At 40.1% G+C, this 19381-nt stretch overlaps 1 protein-coding gene across 4 annotated transcripts in view; it reads left to right on the top strand.

Moving 5' to 3' along the window:
• Positions 1 to 19381, top strand: part of SYNDIG1 (synapse differentiation inducing 1) — a 123442-nt gene that overhangs the window by 46092 nt on the left and 57969 nt on the right. For 2 of the 4 annotated variants that reach the window (XM_045574518.1, XM_045574520.1), the window contains exon 2: positions 13412 to 13974. In XM_045574518.1, the coding sequence (XP_045430474.1) occupies positions 13498 to 13974 (477 nt within the window). In that variant the 5' untranslated portion in view covers positions 13412 to 13497. The remainder of the gene's footprint in view (positions 1 to 13411; positions 13975 to 19381) is intronic. The other 2 variants (XM_045574517.1, XM_045574519.1) reach the window with 1 other exon arrangement.

Here is a 19381-nt window from a genome sequence, read left to right on the forward strand (position 1 = left end):
GATTTTTATGGTTTCCTGTCTTACATTTAAGTCCTTTATCCATTTTGAGTTTATTTAAAAGAAGGAACACTTACCATTTGCAACAGCATGGATGGACCTGGAGAGCATTATGCTAAGTGGAATAAGTCAGTCAGAGAAAGAGAAATGTCACATGATCTCACTCATTTGTGGAATATAATGAACAACATAAACTGATGAACAAAAATAGATCCAGAGACACAGAAGCATAGAACAGGCCATCCAACCTCAGCGGAAAGCCAGAGAAGGGGGTTAAGAGCAACCAAAGGACTTGTATGCATACATATAAGCATAATCCATGGACACAGACAGTAGTGGGGTAAGAGCATGTACTTGGGCAGGGGGGTGGAAACAGCCAGGGAGATGTCAATGGGGAAAAAGGAGATATGTAATACTTTAAATAATAAAGAATTTAAAAAAGAAAGATAAGCATTGGAGAGACTGTAGTTAAAAAAAAAAAAAAAAATGAACCCTCATTCACTGCTGGTAAGAACATAACCTGGTATTGCCTTTATTGAAAAGACTATGGAAGTTGCTGAAAAAATTAAGAATAGAGTTACCATATAACCAAGCAAACTTGCTACTTGGTATCCAAAATTTTAAAACATTTATTTATAAAGATATATGCACCCTTCTGTTTATTATACCATTATTCACAATGTCTAATACATAAAAACAACCACAGTGTCATTCAACAAATGATTAGGTAAAGAAGATGTGATACATATTAGTATATACAATGAAATATGACTTAGCCATAAGAAAAGAGGAAATACTGTCATTTGTGACAACGTAGATGGATTTTAAGACTATAATGCTAAGTGAAATAAGTCACTCAGAAAATGCCAAGAACCATATGATTTCACTCATATGTGGTAGATAAAACTAAAAGCAACAAATGGACAAACAAGGAAAAAACAACTCATAGACACAGATAGTATTGTTGTTACCAAAGGAAAGGCTGATGGGGGGAGGTAGTAAATGGTAAAGGGGATCAAATATATGGTGACAGAAAGGGATTTGACTTTGGCTGTTGGGCACACAATGCAATATAGAGGTGATGTGTAATACAATTTTACACTTGAAATCTATATAATTCATTAACCAGTATCACCCCAATATGTACCAAAACCTAAAAAACATGTATTCGCAAAGATATATGCACCCTTGTTCATTGCAGCATTATTCCTGGTGGCTAAGACATGGAGACAACAAAGTGTCCTACCATAGAGAACTGGATAAAGAAGATGTGGCACATATACACAGGAGAATATTACTCAGCCATAAGAAAAGACAAAGTACTGCTATTTGTGACATGAATGGACCTTGAGAATATTATACTAGGTGAAATGAGTAAGTCAGAAAAAGCTGAGAACCATGACTTCACTCATATGTGGGAAATTAAACTGATATTCGTGGACACAAACAGAGATTTGGTGGTTACCAGAGGAAAGGTGGTGGGGCCTAATAAATGGTGATGGAAGATTACTTGACTTTGGGTTGTGGGCACACAGTGCAACATAGAGACCTTTTAACATAGAGATCTACACCTGAAACCTATGTGGTCCTATTAACCAATGTGACCCCAGTCAATTTAATTTAAAAAAAAGAAAATTCCAAAAAAACAATTTAACCTTACACCTAAAAGAACTAGAAGAACAACAAACAAAACTCAATGTGAGTAAAAGGAAAAGTATAATAAATAAAATAGTCTTTAAAAAATAATAAAGCTCAATGATGCCAATAGCTAGTTATTTGAAAAGGTAAACAAGATTGATAAATCTTTAACCAGATTCATCAGGAAAAAAAAAAAAAAAAAAAAGGATGGCTCAAATAAAGAAAATCAGAAATGAAAGCTGTGAAGTAACAACTGGCAGCACAGAAATTCAAAAGCGTACAGTAGGTCTTTGGGTTACATTGGAGATCTGTTCCTACAGTGCAATGTAACATGATTTTCGCAGTAAGTCAGAACCCACCTACGTAAGCACCTACGTCACTCACATGGAGCACATACACAGCAGTAATAAAGTGAAACAGTAAAAAAAAAAAATTTTTAAGATAACAATTCCTGACCTTGTGGTAAATAAATAATAATTAAAAAAAAAAACATAAAGCACATATGTACATATGTTGAAATGATGGACTTTTTAAATATACATAAATGGGAGATGGCGATGTAACCACGAAACAACTTACGTCAAGTCCTATGTAACCCGAGGACTGCCTGTATAAGAAAATATAATGTTCAAGTATATGCGAAACAATTGGACAATCTAGAAAAAATAAATTCCTAGAAATAGACTCTTTTAAAACTGAATCAAGAAGAAACAGAAAATCTGAACAGATTGAATCAGTAATAATTAAAAAACCTTTCATAAACAAACATGGTAGTAGGGTGGCTTCACAAAGTTTCAAAGAAAAATTAACCTATCCTTCTCAAGCTATTCCAAAAAATTCAAGAGGAGAAAAAGACCCCAAATCTCATTTTACAAGGTCCTTATTCCAAACTAGATAAGCATACTAAAAAGAAAGAAAATGAAAGGCCCATATCCTTGATAAACATAGATGCAAAATCCTCAATAGAATATTAGTAAAACAAGTTCAGCTATACATTAAAGAGATCATACACCATGATGGGTGGAATTTGTTCCTGGGATGCAAAGATGGTTCATTATTTGCAAATCAATCAACATGATACACCACATAAACAAAATGAAGGATAAAAATCATGATCCTATCAATAAATGTAGGAAAAACATTTGACACAATATAACACCCATTTTTTTATTAAAACGTTCAGCAAACTGGGAAGGGGAACAACATACCTCAATATAATAAGACCATAGAGGACAAACTCACAGGTACCATCAAACTCAGTAGGGAAATCTAAAAGCATTTCTCTTAAGATCAGGAACAAGACAAAGATGTTCACTTTCTTCACTCTTATTCAATATATTAATAGTACTGGAAGCCCTATCCTCAGTTAGAAAATAAGAAATAAAAGACTTCCAAATTGGGAAGGAAGAAATAAAACTGTCATTATTTGCAGATGGCATGATATATATATATTAAGAACTTCTAAAATTCTACTAAACACTCTTAGAAATAGCATGAACAGTCACAGCAATCTTGAAAAAGAAGAACAAAATTGGAGGTTTCACACTACCTGGTATTAAATTATACTACAAGGCGATAGTAATCAAAACTGCATGGTACTAACACAAAAAACAGACATATAGATGAAGGGAACAGAATAGAGAGCTCAGAGATAAACTTATACCTATATGGTCAATATATATGACAAAAGAGGCAAAAACATACAATTGGATAATGTGTATACAATAAATGTTGGGAAAATTGGTGATATATGCAAAAAAAAAAAAAGAAACTATACCACCCTTTTGCACCATATACAAGAATAATCTCAAAATGATTTAAAGACTTAAATATAAGACTTGATGCCATAAAACTTCTAGAAGAAAAGATCAGCAGTAAAATCTCTGATATTTTTCTCAGTAATGTCTTTGTGTTTGTTTTTTTCTGACATATTTTCTGAGACAAGGGAAACAAAATAAATTAAGGTTTTTTTTCATTAGCAAAAATCACCAAGGAAACAAAAAGACAACCAATTGAATGGGAGAAAATATTTGCCAGTGGGATATATCTGGTAAGGGGTTAATATTCAAAATTTATAAAAAACGTATACAATTCAAAAACAAAAAAACAAATAATCCAATTAAAAAGTGTACTGAGAACCTGAATAGACACTTCTTCAAAGAGAAGATGATGACCAATGGACATATCAAAAGATGCCCCAAATTACTAATCATCAGAAAAATGCAAGTTAAATCCTCAGTGAGATATCACCTCACACCTGTCAGAATGGCTGTCTTCAATAAATCAACACTCAGCATGTGCTGGCAAGAATGTGGAGAAAAGGGCAACCTCACGCACTGTTGGTGGGAATGCAGATTCATAAAGCCACTGTGGAAAACAGGATGGAGTTTTCTCAAAAAATAAAATGGACCTGCCTTATCACCTGGCAATTCCTCTTCTTATGGTGGCAAGAAGGTCAATTTGCATATCACCTCTATTATATAGGATTTATGGAAATTTCCTGAGGCCAGAGGGTTTTGCATTTGCTTCTGATAAGAATTAGGCCTGGGGAATTCCCAGCCCAAAAACACTCCAGAATAAGTGTTCAACTGTGTTGTTCAAAGCACACTGATTGTGTGTGAGTCTGGCTTATAATTAGGAATTCTGAGATGAAGTCACCCTAGCACACTCCTAAAATATCAGGTTACCGTATTTTCCGGCGTATAAGATGACCCCCTAATTTTACAGTTAAAACATAGGAATTTTAGAGACAAGGATACTTTCGAGGCTTTCTGTCCCACTCAGTGGTGGGAGGAAGACTTTTGTTTGAGTCTGTGCCCACATTTATAGTCTCCTCCCTGAATTCTTCGACTGCATGTGCAGCCTCCACATCTCTAAGCCATGGAGTGGTGTGTGTGGGTGGGAGGGTGGTGTCGTTGCTGTTGATGGTGATGGTAGTTGAGGCAGTACTTGTTCTGATGGCCGTGGTGTTGTTAGTAGTGGTGGTGGTATAATGGTGGTGGTGGTGGTGGTATGGAAGGGCTAATGGTCTTAAATTAGTCACTTTTATCTGGGAAGTTACAGATAACTATTTTATGGACCATATGACCTCTGCCACAACTATTCAACTCTGCCCTTGTAGTGCAGAACCGCTGTAGGCATATGTGAAGGAATGGATGTGGGTGTGGGTCCATAAAACTTTATTTGTGGATACCAACATTTGAATTTCTTATCATTTTCATGTGTCTTGGAATATACTTCTTTTCTTCTACATTACATTTAAGAATGTAAAGAGCATGCTTAGCTGGCGGGCTATCCAATTGCAGGTTTTGAGCTGGGTTTGTCCTGTGAGCTATTGTTTGCCAATTCCTGTTTGTGGTGTTAGTGGTGGGAATAACGGTGGTAGTGAAAGTGCTGAAGGCAGTGGTGATGATTGATGATGCTGGTAGTGGTGATGGTTGTAAAGATAATGAAAGTGATGGAACTGGTCAAGGTGAACATGGAGATGCTACAGGTCCAGAAGCTTCCTCACCTGGCCATCATGGCTCAGTGGTTGAGTTTCGACCTATGAAGCAGGAGGTCCCAGTTTGATTCCCGGTCAGGGCATATGTCCTGGTTGCAGGCTCACTCCCCAGTAGGGGCGTGCAGGAGGCAGCTGATTGATGATGCTCATCATTAATGTTTCTCTCTCCCTCTAGAAAATCAATAGGGGAATTTTTTTTTTTTTTTAAAGAAGCTTCCTCTTACCTTAAGACAGAGATAGACCCTCAAAGCTAAAAGAAGTTAATGCAACTTGCACAGTCGGCAACGGTTTCAATAGCTTAGGTTTTCTCATTTGCAGCACCACAGCATTTTTTCTGCACTCCTCTGACCTCTGATGGATCAGATTTCGAATTTCTGGAGGAGCTATAACAAAGCCTTGCTCACTTAGCATAAGTATTGGTTGGCTTTGTGACCAGGCCACCACCAGTGATAAGTTTCATGATGCAGCATTTTGCAATTGTAATGTGCCATTTAAATGTTAAGTAATAATAACTGATCTGGTTCTTCATGCTTCATTAACTCTCTCCACTGCCAAAGCACAGGCTCTTCTACTTGTTGGTGCTAAAGGATAATTTCAATTGTTTTAATGATAATTTGCAAGTAGCTTTTTTCTTAACATTTGAATTTTGGGCAGAAGTACATATTCATTTGCTTCGCAGGAGGGAAGTATTGCCACCTACACAAAAGGCTTCTAAAAGCATTGGGATTCAGGGAATACCCAGCACCTATAGCCTTCCTAATTCCTTGCTTAAATGAGTTAAAAAGGGATTAAAAGTGTTAGGAGCAATCCAACCTGTCACACATCCCAAGCATCCAGGCTAAACTAATCTGCTTACTTGTTTAATTTTCCTCATCAGTTGCATAGTTGGCTCTATTCTGTTTCTAATTGGAGAAAATGCTTTGAAGGATTTGTGTTAAATGTGACTGTTACTGCATAAAACTTGGCAAATAACGTTTTTAATCAGACACACAGGTACAGATATTAGATATCACTTTGTAAAAAGTGTTTCCACTTCACACAAACAAATCTTAAGCCCAACAGTGCAGACCTTTAAGTCTTCCAGTGGACAAGGTATGGGGGAATGAGGAATGAGCGATTCGGGGGAAGCAGAAGAGAGTTTTGTAAAACCTAAATGGTTCACGGGCTCAGAATAAAAAAAAGGACAACTACTCTGAAAAAGTTTTAATACTTCCATTTATCTTCACTTGGTTTGTGCCTTTGTCTGGAAATTACTACAGTTACAACACTGGTTCCCAAAACTCTTTTTAGCTTTTTCTAGTTTATTTTCTCAGAGCAAAGCATCTATTAAATATTAGAGACAAGTCTGAGAAAAACGCAGCTTGTAATATATAACCCTAATTTCTACGTGGATAGGTCCATGTTTAATTCTGTCATACTCGTAAAGTATGATTCCTGGTAGAGCAGGATTGAAGGGATGAGCTGTTTGGAAAGCGATTTCTTTTCCTTTTGGAGAGTGGTTTCTAAATTAAGTTTAATGACATCAAAAGCAACAAGACTCAAAATCCAACCTAAAAACAACAAAAATGGTGGGGGCTCCAAGAACCCTGTTCTCAGGCCTGCTCCCCACTACACTATCATCACCACTCTACTCTTCATTGTTACCTATTTTGGTTGTTTTTCTCTTCTTGGATGGCTTCTCGACCTTGGAAGCTGTTTATAATTATTTTTCCCGTGAATTATTCACAAGCAGATTCAAGTAAATCCTCATCTCTTTTACCAGAGGGTCAGGGTCAGCTGTTGTTCCTTCACCTCCTTCTGGACGAGCCCCCTGCTCTGCCTCCAAGTCAGAGAGCCCGGGGCTCTCTGTGAATAGGCTGCAGTTAGTGCTCAATTTGTGAGACTGGAGAGTCCCAAGCTAGCAAGGCACCAGCGGCCCTAACTCAGAGGATCCAGCCCAGTGTGCCCAGGCCACGGGGGCTGTGCAGTGAGTACTCTACACCTGGCCAGGAGTTCTTCCTCGGCATTTTGGAGATGGCCTCAGTCCACACAGCCACCTCAGTGTTAGAAACCCAGCCTATATTCACACACACATCCTCACCCAGGTGATCCAAACAGAACACAGTCTACTGCGAAATGAGAGCCACGCACAGCCTGGAAGAGTGGTTGTACGTGAGATGACTGAGTGAGAGGGACGGGCAGTGCACCTGAGCTCATCACCTCCTGCCCTCCTGCCTGCCCCTGCAGGACCCCGTCAGTTAAAGGGGAAGCACTCACTGTGGAGGCAGTGCTTTCCAGTTGGGTGTCCAGGCACCATTGTCTCCGGTTAAGCCTCTTGTTATCTGGTGTCAAGAGCATTGGGGTTGCTGGTTGTGTACTCTTCCAGCCATTGATGTGGCTACTCAGGTTGCCTCTTTATGACTCATTTGTCAGAGATGAAATATATAAAACAAAGGAATCAGAACTAGTGCTTTGTTAGTTCATGCTACCCTAAAGGTTCCTGCAGGTCATCCGGCGGAGCATTAGAGGAGTACACTGTGCCTCATTGCGCTGTACCACTAATGTTTACTGTGCTTTCTCATACGCATTCGCCACATTGTCCAAAACCCCATCTGTGAGTATCACATTCCACTCAAGCTCCTTTCTTCAACATCCCATCATTTCCTAAAGTAAATGTTGTATCTGTAATTGGCATCCAAGACCTTCTAAGTAAGGCTTCTCCCAAGCTCCGTCAACTTTATCTCCCAGCTCCCTGCCACTAGAATTTCCCTAAATGCAACCTGCACAGGTCCCTGCCTCTTTGCTTTTGTTTCACGATGTTCCCTCTGCCTGGAAGATTTTTCTTACACATCTGCACCCGTTGGTTTGTAAAAAGTACTTTATTATAGAAAATTGTAAGCAGACATGAAAATATAGAGAATTACATAATAGACCCAAGGTACCAACTTGAGTGATTATCTCATGTGATTAACCCATGGCCAGTCTTATTTTCTCTGTTACCTACCCACTCCTTCACCTTATCCAGATTATTTTTTAAACAAATCCAGATATCATATCATATCTTTCTTTCAGTTCTTTCATATCAGCTTACATATAAGCCCTTAAACTTGAAGTTCATTTTGACTAGATATAAAACCTTGACTCACATTTTAATGCCTTGGGTATCTTCAGTACTTTATTTTATTGGCTTGTTATAAAGCTTTTTCTGTTGACAAGTGGGAAGATAATCTGATTTTTATACCCTTTTTTAGATATACAGGTTTTTTGTGCCTCCCACACCCCCGCCGCAACCCAAAATAACCAAAGTGAGTTTTTGTTTTTGTTTTTATGTTTGTTTTTCTTTAAAGTTTAGTTATGTACTATAATTGATATTTTGGTTGTTAATACTGAGTCAGTTTTTTATTGTACCCTTTCACCATGAATATCCAGGAATCTAGAAATCATAGTTTTAGTACTTGTTCTTATCCATTAGTTATTTAATTCTCCAAGTTCTCCTTTTATGTGCATATTGTGCTTTCTTTGTGTTTATTCTATATTTATCACTTAAAAAAAATATTTTAGCATTCTAAATGCATACATATTTAATGTTAGAATTTGATTAGTTTTGATAAATGCATACATCTACATAACCTCTGTTCTCCAAGATAAAGAGTATCTGCATCACGGAAAGTTCCCTCTTGCTCTTCCCACGAAACAATCTTTTTCACCTGAGTCAGTATTTTGATGGCTTTCACATCACAACACTTCTGTCTACTCTAGAATTTCAAATGAACTGAAGTATTCATTTTTTAAAATTTAAGACAGCTTTCTATTTTCCATGTCTTACTTATTTTAAGGTATGATCCACTGTATTTTTTCACTCTTCTGTCCTTCCTGGTCTAGCATTGATTTCTGAAATTACTTTCTCTTTTATTTCTAATTCCTGAATTCTGTTCACAAATTACATTGCTTCTGATTCTTTCCCGATTCTGATTTATGTTGTTGCCTCCCATTACACTTTTTTTTTCAGTTTCTTTTAGATCATTTTGAAATACTAGATTTCAGTTTCATGTTGGCATGTCTTTGTTATACATTCATGTTTGACTACTATTACAGTGGTTTAATGGTGCTTTTATCTATTGATTCAACTTTTAATATTAGGAACTCGCCTTATTATTTCCAGGAAGCACCTAGCATAATGCTCGAACTAATAAGTTATTGATAAATAACTTTTTATTGAATTGAAACCTAATCTATTGTGAACAATGTGAGATTTTCACCACGCTGTAGCGAAAGCGATATCTTAATTTCATAAAACCTTAAGACTATGCCTAAAACCTTCCAATCACAGAACTGCAAAGACCTTAAAGCTCTTGCTCAATGGCTTTCTTAATAATTCCATTTTCACCCAGTGTGGGGCTCGTGCAGGAGGCAGCCAATCAGTGATTTTCTCTCATCATTGATGTTTCTCTCTCTCCCTCTTCCTTTTTCCTTGAAATCAATAAAAACATATTTTTAAAAAATAATTTCATTTTCATAAACAACTCTCCCAAGATCTTACAGACATGTAGTAGCAAAATTAAGGCTAAATCCCTGGTTTCCTGACTCTCAGTGTAGTGTCGTATATATATTGACAGTCTCAAGTAAAGAAAAACGTGTTTATATACAATATAAAATGTGTGCAGATGTTGCATACCTACTTTCTGTCATTTCTCCCCCTCCCATTCATAGTCAGTTTCTGATAGAGTCTATATAAATATGTACTTATCAATAGCTTATTATTGCAAGGTACCTATCTGATTTTCACCCAAACTTGTGGACAAGAGGGTTCCTTGAGCAGTGGTACAGAGAGCAAGAACAAGAGAAGAAGTAATGGGGAATCACACTCAAGGTCAAGGAGGCCCCTTTCCACCTCTCTCCTCTCCCCACTGCCAGCATTGGGAACGCATCAGGTGGAGTGTGATTGGCTGGTGATGCACTCAGTCAGCTTCCTCTGCCAGCCTCACAGGAACAGACGCCAAAGCCGCACCCAGAGGATGGAATCAGGAGCTTAGCTGTGATTGCAGCCTAGAAAGAGTTTTGTCAACAGAAGGCAGCATCCTAGACACAGCAGAAGCTCTTCCAGCAGAAATAAAGGATCAAGTGAGAGGTTTTTCTCATCGCAGCCACTGGTTCTGAGTATCAAGGGCTAAGGGGAAACATACAAAATAAACAACGTGTTATTTGTCATATAGTATAACCAATCATATAGGATTATATAGCTGTTGTGAAGAGCATTAGAAGAACAACACAGTTGCTGGATACGGCCTCAGAGGGCGATGGTGATGGACCTGGTAGATCACCCAGCCGGTGGCATCGTTGGGGGCATTCTCTCTCCACTGTATCTCTGAACTGCTAAGCTGGAGCTTGAAGAAAGGCTTATGAGGAAGGAGTGCATAGAAGGAAACGTAGAAGAATTGGGTTCAGAAGAATCATGAAGTTGAACTCTAAATAGGACAAGCAGGTGTGTGCTGAAAGAGATACTGAAGCATGATACAAGGACAAGAATAAAATCCCACTAATTCCAGCCCTTTCCTTCAGATGTAATCATAATTTATAATTCTCAAAGTTGCAAAACTTCAAGAAGAAAATACTTATTTGAGAATGCAATTGTTTGATATGTTTATTTAATACCTCAAAAATATAGTAAATAATCTATTGTAAATTTGAGCCAACTCTCCAACAGGCCAAACTTGCTCTCTCCACCCTAGCATGGTGCCCTTTGACTTTAATGTGAAGACGAATCATCTTTTCTCATGGTAAAATGCAGGTCCTGGTTCAATGGTGCTAGGTGGTGTTCAGGATCCTACATTCCTATCAGGCTTCCAGGGGGTGCTGATGCTGCCAATTCTCACTGGGCACTTTGGGCAGTCAACTATAGGGAAACCTACGCTGTACCTGCCTTTCACATCTGGGGCTTGTGCAGTGCAAAAAGATCACTAAGTAGGGATTTGGGTATCACATAAGACGATACTATTTATTTCAACACACTTAACAGGCACTAGAAAGGGAAAAGTTAACACTGGTTCTTTGGTTTTATGGAGCTCCTGGGCAGGAACAGGGGCTGCAGGAGGATGCTGACATTAGTAGATGCCATGTTGGCAGAGAAGGATGCTACAGGAACTATAAGAGAAGCATAGCACAGCTGCTGTGAACATATCAGAAAAGGAAGAGGTTACTCTGGCTCAGTGGTCAGCAAACTCATTAGTCAACAGAGCCGCATGTGGCTCGTGAACTGCAGTTTACTGACCACTGCTCAGGCTGATCAAGAGCATGTGGTTTCATTGAGGAGGTGAGATTTGAACCAAGTATCTTTTGTAAGATGCTTACAGTGGATCTGGGAGGAAGGAGCTAAGTCTGAGAATGAACTGACTTCAAGAAAATTATGCTAGTCTTGATAGTACATCCTGCAGATCACAAACCAGATGAGGGGCCTGGCATTGAGATCAATCCTGTGGCTTCTCTAGAGAAGGAGGAAGATTAAAGAAGTGTAGTGTTTGGACCAGGAATACCACATGATGCTAGCTTGGAAGATGATCAAGCACAGAGGTGATGCTCAAACACATGGTGTGCCTTGCTTGTTGCAGATGGTCACGAAATCTTGTTTAAATATTTAAATTTGAGCAAATTACTCTGTGCTGTGTAAGCAGAGGTGGAAGTGTGTTTCTGACCTCTCTCAAGTTTGACACAGTGTAACCTTAATAATCGGACCAATCTCTCAGTGCATATACTGTAGTTTGACTAGTCATTTGTCAACTCTATTAAAATATTATTTCCCAGCCTAAACTGGTTTGGCTCAGCAGTAGAGCGTCGGTCTGCAGACTGAAAGGTCCCAGGTTCGATTCCGGTCAAGGTCATGTACCTTGGTTGCGGGCACATCCCTGATACGGGGTGTGCAAGAGGCGGCTGGCCCATGTTTCTCTCTCATCGACATTTCTACCTCTCTATCTCTCTCCCTTCCTCTCTGTAAGAAAAATCAATAAAATATATTTTAAAAAATAAAATAAAAAAAAATAAAAAAACATTATTTCCCAGTTAGTTACCAAGATGTCCTCTCTATCTCTTCTCCTTTAGTCAGTCTGAAATTGTAACTTCCACCAAGTAAAGCAGTTATAATGTAAGAAAGTACTTGAATCTTATAGAAAGCCAGAGCACCTAAAGCTCCCAAGACAGAATATTTTCCTGAATAGTAGTTAACTTGCAAAGATGAAAAACCCAAGGAAATTCATTCATTAGCTCTAAAAATCTCAAGCTTGTCTATTAAAAAAATAAAATAAAATGAAACCCTCGGAAGTAACACAATCTAGGGAGAAACAATTTGGAGGACTTCTTAATTATGTCCTAATAGGTAGAAATTTCTCTCAGTGGAGCACCAATAAGGCAGAGACATTTCTAGGCTGATTCCCAGGACTATGCTGGAAGGCCGGTAGGCATGTGTGTTGAGCTAGTTCTAATACCTACCTCAGAATATACATGTATTTCCTCCATTGGGGAATTTTGTCCATGTACGATACAATGGTATGGTCTTGTCACTTATTTTCTAAATCTGTGTGGGGTGTTATTCTAAACACTTTAATCTTTGGGTGTGTGTTTTTTGCTGGAATGAGTAGCCATGGATGTGGAAACTCTAGTAGCTCTATTACAGATTTACAGCTTGTTCTCCCTGAGGACCAGTCTGATGCTAATGTGATTGAGCTTACCTGTGAGACTCAGGATGCGTGCTGTCCATCACAGGTTTCTCTAGAAGCTGCAGTGATTCCAATTTCTGCAGAGTCCTTTTTGGAAACAGACTTTATAGAGATGCAGATAATCAGTTTCTGCTTTACTCTGGCCGGCTGCTCTGATAAAGCCTTTTTTAAATTGGTGGATTAGGTGCCCTGGCCCGTGTAGCTCAGTTGGTTGGGCCTTGTCAAGTGGACCGAAAAGTTCCCAGTTCAATTCTCAGTCTGGACACATGCCTGGGTTCCGGGCTCAATTCCTAGTAAGTGTGCAGGAGGCAGCTCGGGGCATGCAGGAGGCTGCTAATTGATGCTTCGCTCTCACGTCAATGTTTTTCTCTCCCTCTCCCTTTCTCTCTCTCTAAAAAAATAAAAATAAATCAACTAAAAAAATCTTAAAGAAATAAAACTGGCAGATTTGGTAGGGCTGGACTCTCATCTCTCTCCTCGCTATGGTGCGTACTGGCTGACCAGTATACCTAGGAGAATAAGAGTCTGGGTGATTAGCTCTTTATCAGGTATGATTTCCTTGTCTCATCTCTGTTTTCTTCTCCTCCAGCAGACATGGGTTCCATGAGGCAAGTGTGACCCTGAAGCCCAACCCTTCAGCCACAGCCCAACACCCAGCTGGGCAGGCAGAGCACCATGGATGGCATCATTGAACAGAAGAATCTGATGTACAGTAAGATCAACGATGCTGGCAAGAGGAATGGCTTAATTAACACCAGAAACTTCATGGCTGAGAGCAGAGATGGCCTGGTGTCTGTTTACCCAACACCCCAGTACCAGAACTGCCGGCTGCTGGGCAGTGCAGCAGCAGCCACCCTGGACAGCGGCAGGAGTGAGCCCGTCCAGCAGCTGCTGGACCCCAACACCCTGCAGCAGTCAGTGGAGTCCCACTACCATCCCAACATCATCCTCTACTCCGAGGGCATGCTGCGCTCCTGGGGGGATGGCATGGCTGCCGACTGCTGCGAGACCACCTTCATTGAGGACCGGTCACCCACCAAAGAGAGCCTGGAGTACCCCGATGGGAAGTTCATTGACCTGTCAGCTGATGACATCAAAATCCACACCCTCTCCTACGATGTGGAGGAGGAAGAGGAATTTCAGGATCTGGAGGTCAGATGGGAATGGGATCTGGTGATTTGGTGTGAATCAACAAGTGCCTGGCAAAAATTAGGGAATGGAACTAGTGTGATAAAATGTAGAGAAACTGAAACATTTTGGGTGCCCCTTAAACTCTTCAGTATTTGCAAAAGATAGGAGGAGTAGAGAGAGACTAAATTACCAAGATCCAGTGAGGGCTTCAGCAGGAATTCTCATCAGAAATGCCCCAAGGTAATAGCTATGGCAATGGGGCTACCGGTGGATTCAAAGGTTGGCAGCCCCAGCGGGTCACCTGGGGACTCCCGCTAACACCCCACCCACCGGAAAGAAGGGTCATTGGCAAAGTGAACAGGTGAGAGGGACATGTGGTGCTAGGCAGCAAAAGGCTAGAAATGCATGTGTGTGACAATTTGGGATGTATTTTTATTGCCACACATGCGTGTTTTCCTTAATTTGGCATGTCAAAGTTTCTACTAAAGCTGTGGTCGGCAAACTGCGGCTAGCTAGCCACATGTGGCTCTTTGGCCCCTTGAATGTGGCTCTTCCACAAAATACCACGGCCTGGGTGAGTCTATTTTGAAGAAGTGGCATTAGAAGAAGTTTAAGTTTAAAAAATTTGGCTCTCAAAAGAAATTTCAATCATTGTACTGATATTCGGCTCTGTTGACTAATGAGTTTGCTGACCACTCTACCAAAAGGATCATTGGTAGAGCTAAAACCTGCTGGAAGAAGTAGTAGAATTGATAGCCTTAAGAGAAGGGAAGTTAAATTATCCCAAGAGTCACTTCTTCATTAGACTGGAGAGCAGGTAAGGGTGGTTGGATTCCATTCTTTGAAGCATGCACATAGACTTTGTGTAACATGCACAACAGCCTCCAGTGGAGCTCATCCCTTCTCCGATGAAGCACCCCAAATGGGAGGCTCTTTTGTCCACAGATCTGAACAAAAGCCATACATTTGGCAATTAAGAGGCAGAAACCCAAGCCTAAGGAAGTAATTTTACTGGCTTGAAGATAGAGGATATTTCTCTAGGACATGAGTGGCAGAGAAAGAAGAGCCAGGTTTTCTGGTGGAGGCAGAAGAGAGCATGAAGGAGGAGGTTTGGGGCAGAATCAGACCCACACGCATGGGGCCCCGGACTAGGTAGAAGGCCAATGAATAATGAGGAATTGACGGGTCAACAAGACCAGAATTGTCAGGATTGGAGGTGAAAGAAGCAGCTGGAGAGAGATGTTCTTCTTTTTTTAATGGCATTTATTACGGTGACATTGGTTAAAAAATCATATAGGCTTCAGGTACACAGTTATATAATACATCATCTGTTTATTGTATTGTGTGTTTAACCCCAAGTCAAGTCTCCTTCCATCACTATTTACACCCCCTTTACTTTCCTCTACCTCCCCCCACTGCCCTTTCCCTCTGGCAATCACTGTACTGTTCTCTGCATCCACAAGTCTGTCTTTACTTTGTTAGTTTATTTTTACATTAGACTCCACATATAAATGAAAAAAATCTTGGATATTTCTCAGCAATATTTTTTTTCTGATATATGACCTCCGGCAAGGGAAACAAAAGAAAAGAGTAGATGGGACTACATCAAAATAAAAAGTTTTTGGACTGCAAAAGAAATCATCAACAAGATGAAAGGGAAACAAATTATATGGGAGAACATATTGCCAATGATACACTAATTTCCAAAATATATAAAGAACTTACACAACTCAACACCAGGAAAACAAACAATCTAATTTAAAAATGGGCAAAGGATCAGAATAGACACTTCTCCAAAAGGGACACACAGATGGCCTATAGACAAAATGTTCAAGGACACTAATTATCAGAGAAATGCAAATTAAAACCACAATGTGCCCTGGCTGGTTTTGCTCAGTGACTGTGAGCTGAAGGGTCACAGGTTTGATTCCTGGTCAAGGGAACATACCTCAGTTGCAGGCTCCATCCTCAGCTATGGTTAGAGCGTGTGCAGAAGGCAACCAATTGATGGGTCTCTCTCACATTGATGTTTCTTGCTCTCTTTCTCTCTTCCCCTCCCCCCTCTCCTTCATTCTCTCTAAAAATCAATGGAAAGATAACCTCGGGTAAGAATTTAAAAAACCACACACACAATGAGGTATCACCTCAAGCTTGTCAGTATGGCTATGTCAATAAATTAACAAACAACAAATGCTGCCGAGGATGTGGGGAAAGGGGAACCCTCATGCACTATTGATGAGAATGCAGATTGGTGCAGCCACTATGGAAAACAATATGGAGAGACCTAAAAAAATCAGAAATGGAACTGCCTTATGACTTAGCAATTCCACTTCTGGGAATATATCCCAAAAACCCAAAACCCTAATTCAAAAGACTACATGTACCCCATGTTCATTGCAGTGTTATTTTCAATAGTCAAGTTTAGAAGCAGCCCAAGTGCCCATCAGTAGATGAGTGGATAAAAACGCTGTGGTATAGTTACACAATGGAATGCTACGCAGCCTTTTAATAAAAAGAAGGAAATTTTACCTTCTGGGACAGTATGGAAGGACCCAGAGCCTAATTAAGAAATGGAAAAATAAAAAGTGATGTAGCAATCCCTATGCATAGAGTTGAAAACCAACGGGCAGTCTGTGGAGAGAAGTTGTTCAAGTGGGAGACCTGGTAAGGGGAAGAGACACCTGTTAAGGGCAAGAGAAGGGTGTGAGCTCTGGCAATGCTAGAGTTTTGAGAAAGTTGGGAGAGGGCTTTGGTTTCCATTAGAAACCCTCTGTTAAGTGTCCACTCTGTTCAGGTCTGAGGTTTTTGCTGAAAGTAGAAATGCTGCTTACCTACATTGAGAAGCAGACACAAAAATGCAATTTCATCATAATAGAGAGTTGTAATAGACTTCCCAGTCTGCCCTGAGAGCATCTAAGGGAGGGGATGGGGCTCCTGCACTGCATCTTGAGGAGGAGAACCAGACTGTCGGCCAAGAAGGGCTGTGGGCAGGTGGGAGGAGAATTTCAGTCCAAGGAGACACGTGAGCAGATAAAGCCTAGAGGCATCCAACCTAGATATACAGGGAACGCTAACAAGTTAGATTTGAAAAAACCTATGGATCATGGTGAGATCTTAGAGACAGGACCTAAAAGAAGTAAGATCTCATCACTGAGGGCCTTACCAGCCCTCTAAAGGAGGCTGGATTTTAGGTGGGTAACTACCAGACAGGAAGGATGTACACGTAATAGTGTCAATAAAGAGCCCTATGGAGAGGTGGGTGTGGATGGGAACCCAGGCCTATCTATAGCCCAGGCCTGTTCAGAGTGCTTTGTGCTGCACCACACAGGCCAGGCTGCTGGACCCTGATGGCTGCTGGGAGCAGGAAAGCACTGAGGAGTTTCAGGCAGCAGGGTCATGGTCAGATCCATAGTTTTGGAAGCTGTTCTGGCTGCAGAGTGGAACAAGAGTGTAGGGGAGATGGAGGTGAGACAGGAGGAAGTATGGGGCTAGTTACACTGGAGGCACAGAGCCTTTTGGGGGCCTATTGTCAGGGATGGTGAAAGAGAGAATCAGGACAGCATTAAACTGAGTATTTTAGGCCATTATTTGGAGATGATGAGAAGGAAGAAGTCAGGCTTCTTTCTATTATTTTTTTAAAAATTGAATTTATTGGGTTGACGTTGGTTCACAAAACCATACAAGTTTCAAATGTACAACTCAATAATACGTTATCTGCACACTGCATCATGTGCCTATCACCCCAAGCAAAGTCTCTCCATCCCCACTCCCCCCACTTTTGTCCAGCTCCACCTAGCCCCCCAGCCCTTTCCCTCTGGCTATCACCACACTGTTGTCTGTGTCTGTGTATTGCTTATGAAGGTGAAGGCATTAGCCAAAAAACATGCATCCACAGACCCCTCTTGTACATAGATGTTTCCAGTGCCCTAAGTGGCCAAGTTGGCCAACAAAGGATTTTTAGGTTTGCTACGAGTTTTGGGAAAATCAGCTTCAATATATAATATCCACCAGCAGCACAAAGTTTGGAATAGAAAATGTAAATGAAGTTCCTGAATGTCTCCATCATTCTTTTGTCACTTGTTATACCCATATGTTTCATATCCATATCCTTGAAATAGGCCTAGTAGGCCAAGGGCAGGGGAGATGAACAAACATCTCTCAGTTCAGTTTTGTCTGATGATTCCTTTGATTGGATTCAGGTGACTGCATTTTTGGCGGGGACCAGCACGCAGGTGGGGCAATGCCCTTGCCAGTACCTTCAGGAGGCCCTTGGTGTCAATGTGCCCCATTCCTCATGGTGGTAATTTTATCACTTCTTGAGGTTTCTCACTGGCCAAGTGATGGTGTTTCTTTTCAATTAATAAGTATTTTTTAGGAAGGCACTCGTTGGGAAGAACACATCGTGTGTTCCATTAACCGCTCACCTACTGTTTTTACCATTCTTCAACAAATGTCTAACTCTATAGTTCCTTATAAATGTATTAGTTGGCATTCCATTACAAGGAAGAGTTATTCCTCCCCATATTTATTGTGTTATCTACTTATTACTTTGTTTCAGGCTGGCTATTGATCCTTATTTTATTCAGTGGCTTGCTCTCACATTTATTACAATGTGTATTGCACATTTATTCTTTTGTTCACTTTATTATACTAGAAAGGAAAGGCCCCTTCAAGTTGGTTTCTGTGCCTTTTGCAGTAGCTCATCATTCTTTAATCAGCAATGATCATCATTTCCTGCTGCGGCAAGCTGCTCCAAATGTATCTTCTCTGCTGCCAGCCCCAGCCCCAAAATCAGCCACTACCCCAAAGAGCCCAGGCTCCTTTTGTTGGAGAAATTGCATTCAGAAACCAACATATGATGACTAGATCTCCTCACTGCTACTTGGGACAGGTGGGGGTGTCATTGTATCTAAGCCCTCTCAGCAGACTGAGCTGGGAATATACATAAACATATCTATATAATAGCGTGCTTTTACATGCACATATATTTTTATATGGTAGATAGATAGATAGATAGATCAAAACTGATACCCTCAATTTCAGTTTAATCAGTGCACATTCTTTGAGAGAACAAGAAAAAAACTCATATCACAATAGGGTGATAAGATGATTAGAAGAAGGAAAGGGGGTTTAGGCATGTAGCAGAAGGTAAAGGGAGAATACCGTAAATGGTGACGGAAAGAAACTTGACTTTGAATGGTGAACACACAATACATTATACAGGTGGTGGGTTTTAGAATTATCCTAGAACCCTATATACATTTATTAACTAATATCACCCCAATAAATTCAATAAAAGTTGAATTTTTATAAATAAAAAAGTGTACAATATTAGCTTCAGGTATACAACACAGTGAGTAGATATTTATATTCCTTATGGAGTAATTATCACAATGAATCTATTTCAATAGTAACCACCTGACACCAT

This window comes from Pipistrellus kuhlii, unplaced genomic scaffold (genome assembly GCF_014108245.1).
Source record: "Pipistrellus kuhlii isolate mPipKuh1 unplaced genomic scaffold, mPipKuh1.p scaffold_m20_p_6, whole genome shotgun sequence".
NCBI classification, from domain to species: Eukaryota; Metazoa; Chordata; class Mammalia; order Chiroptera; family Vespertilionidae; genus Pipistrellus; species Pipistrellus kuhlii.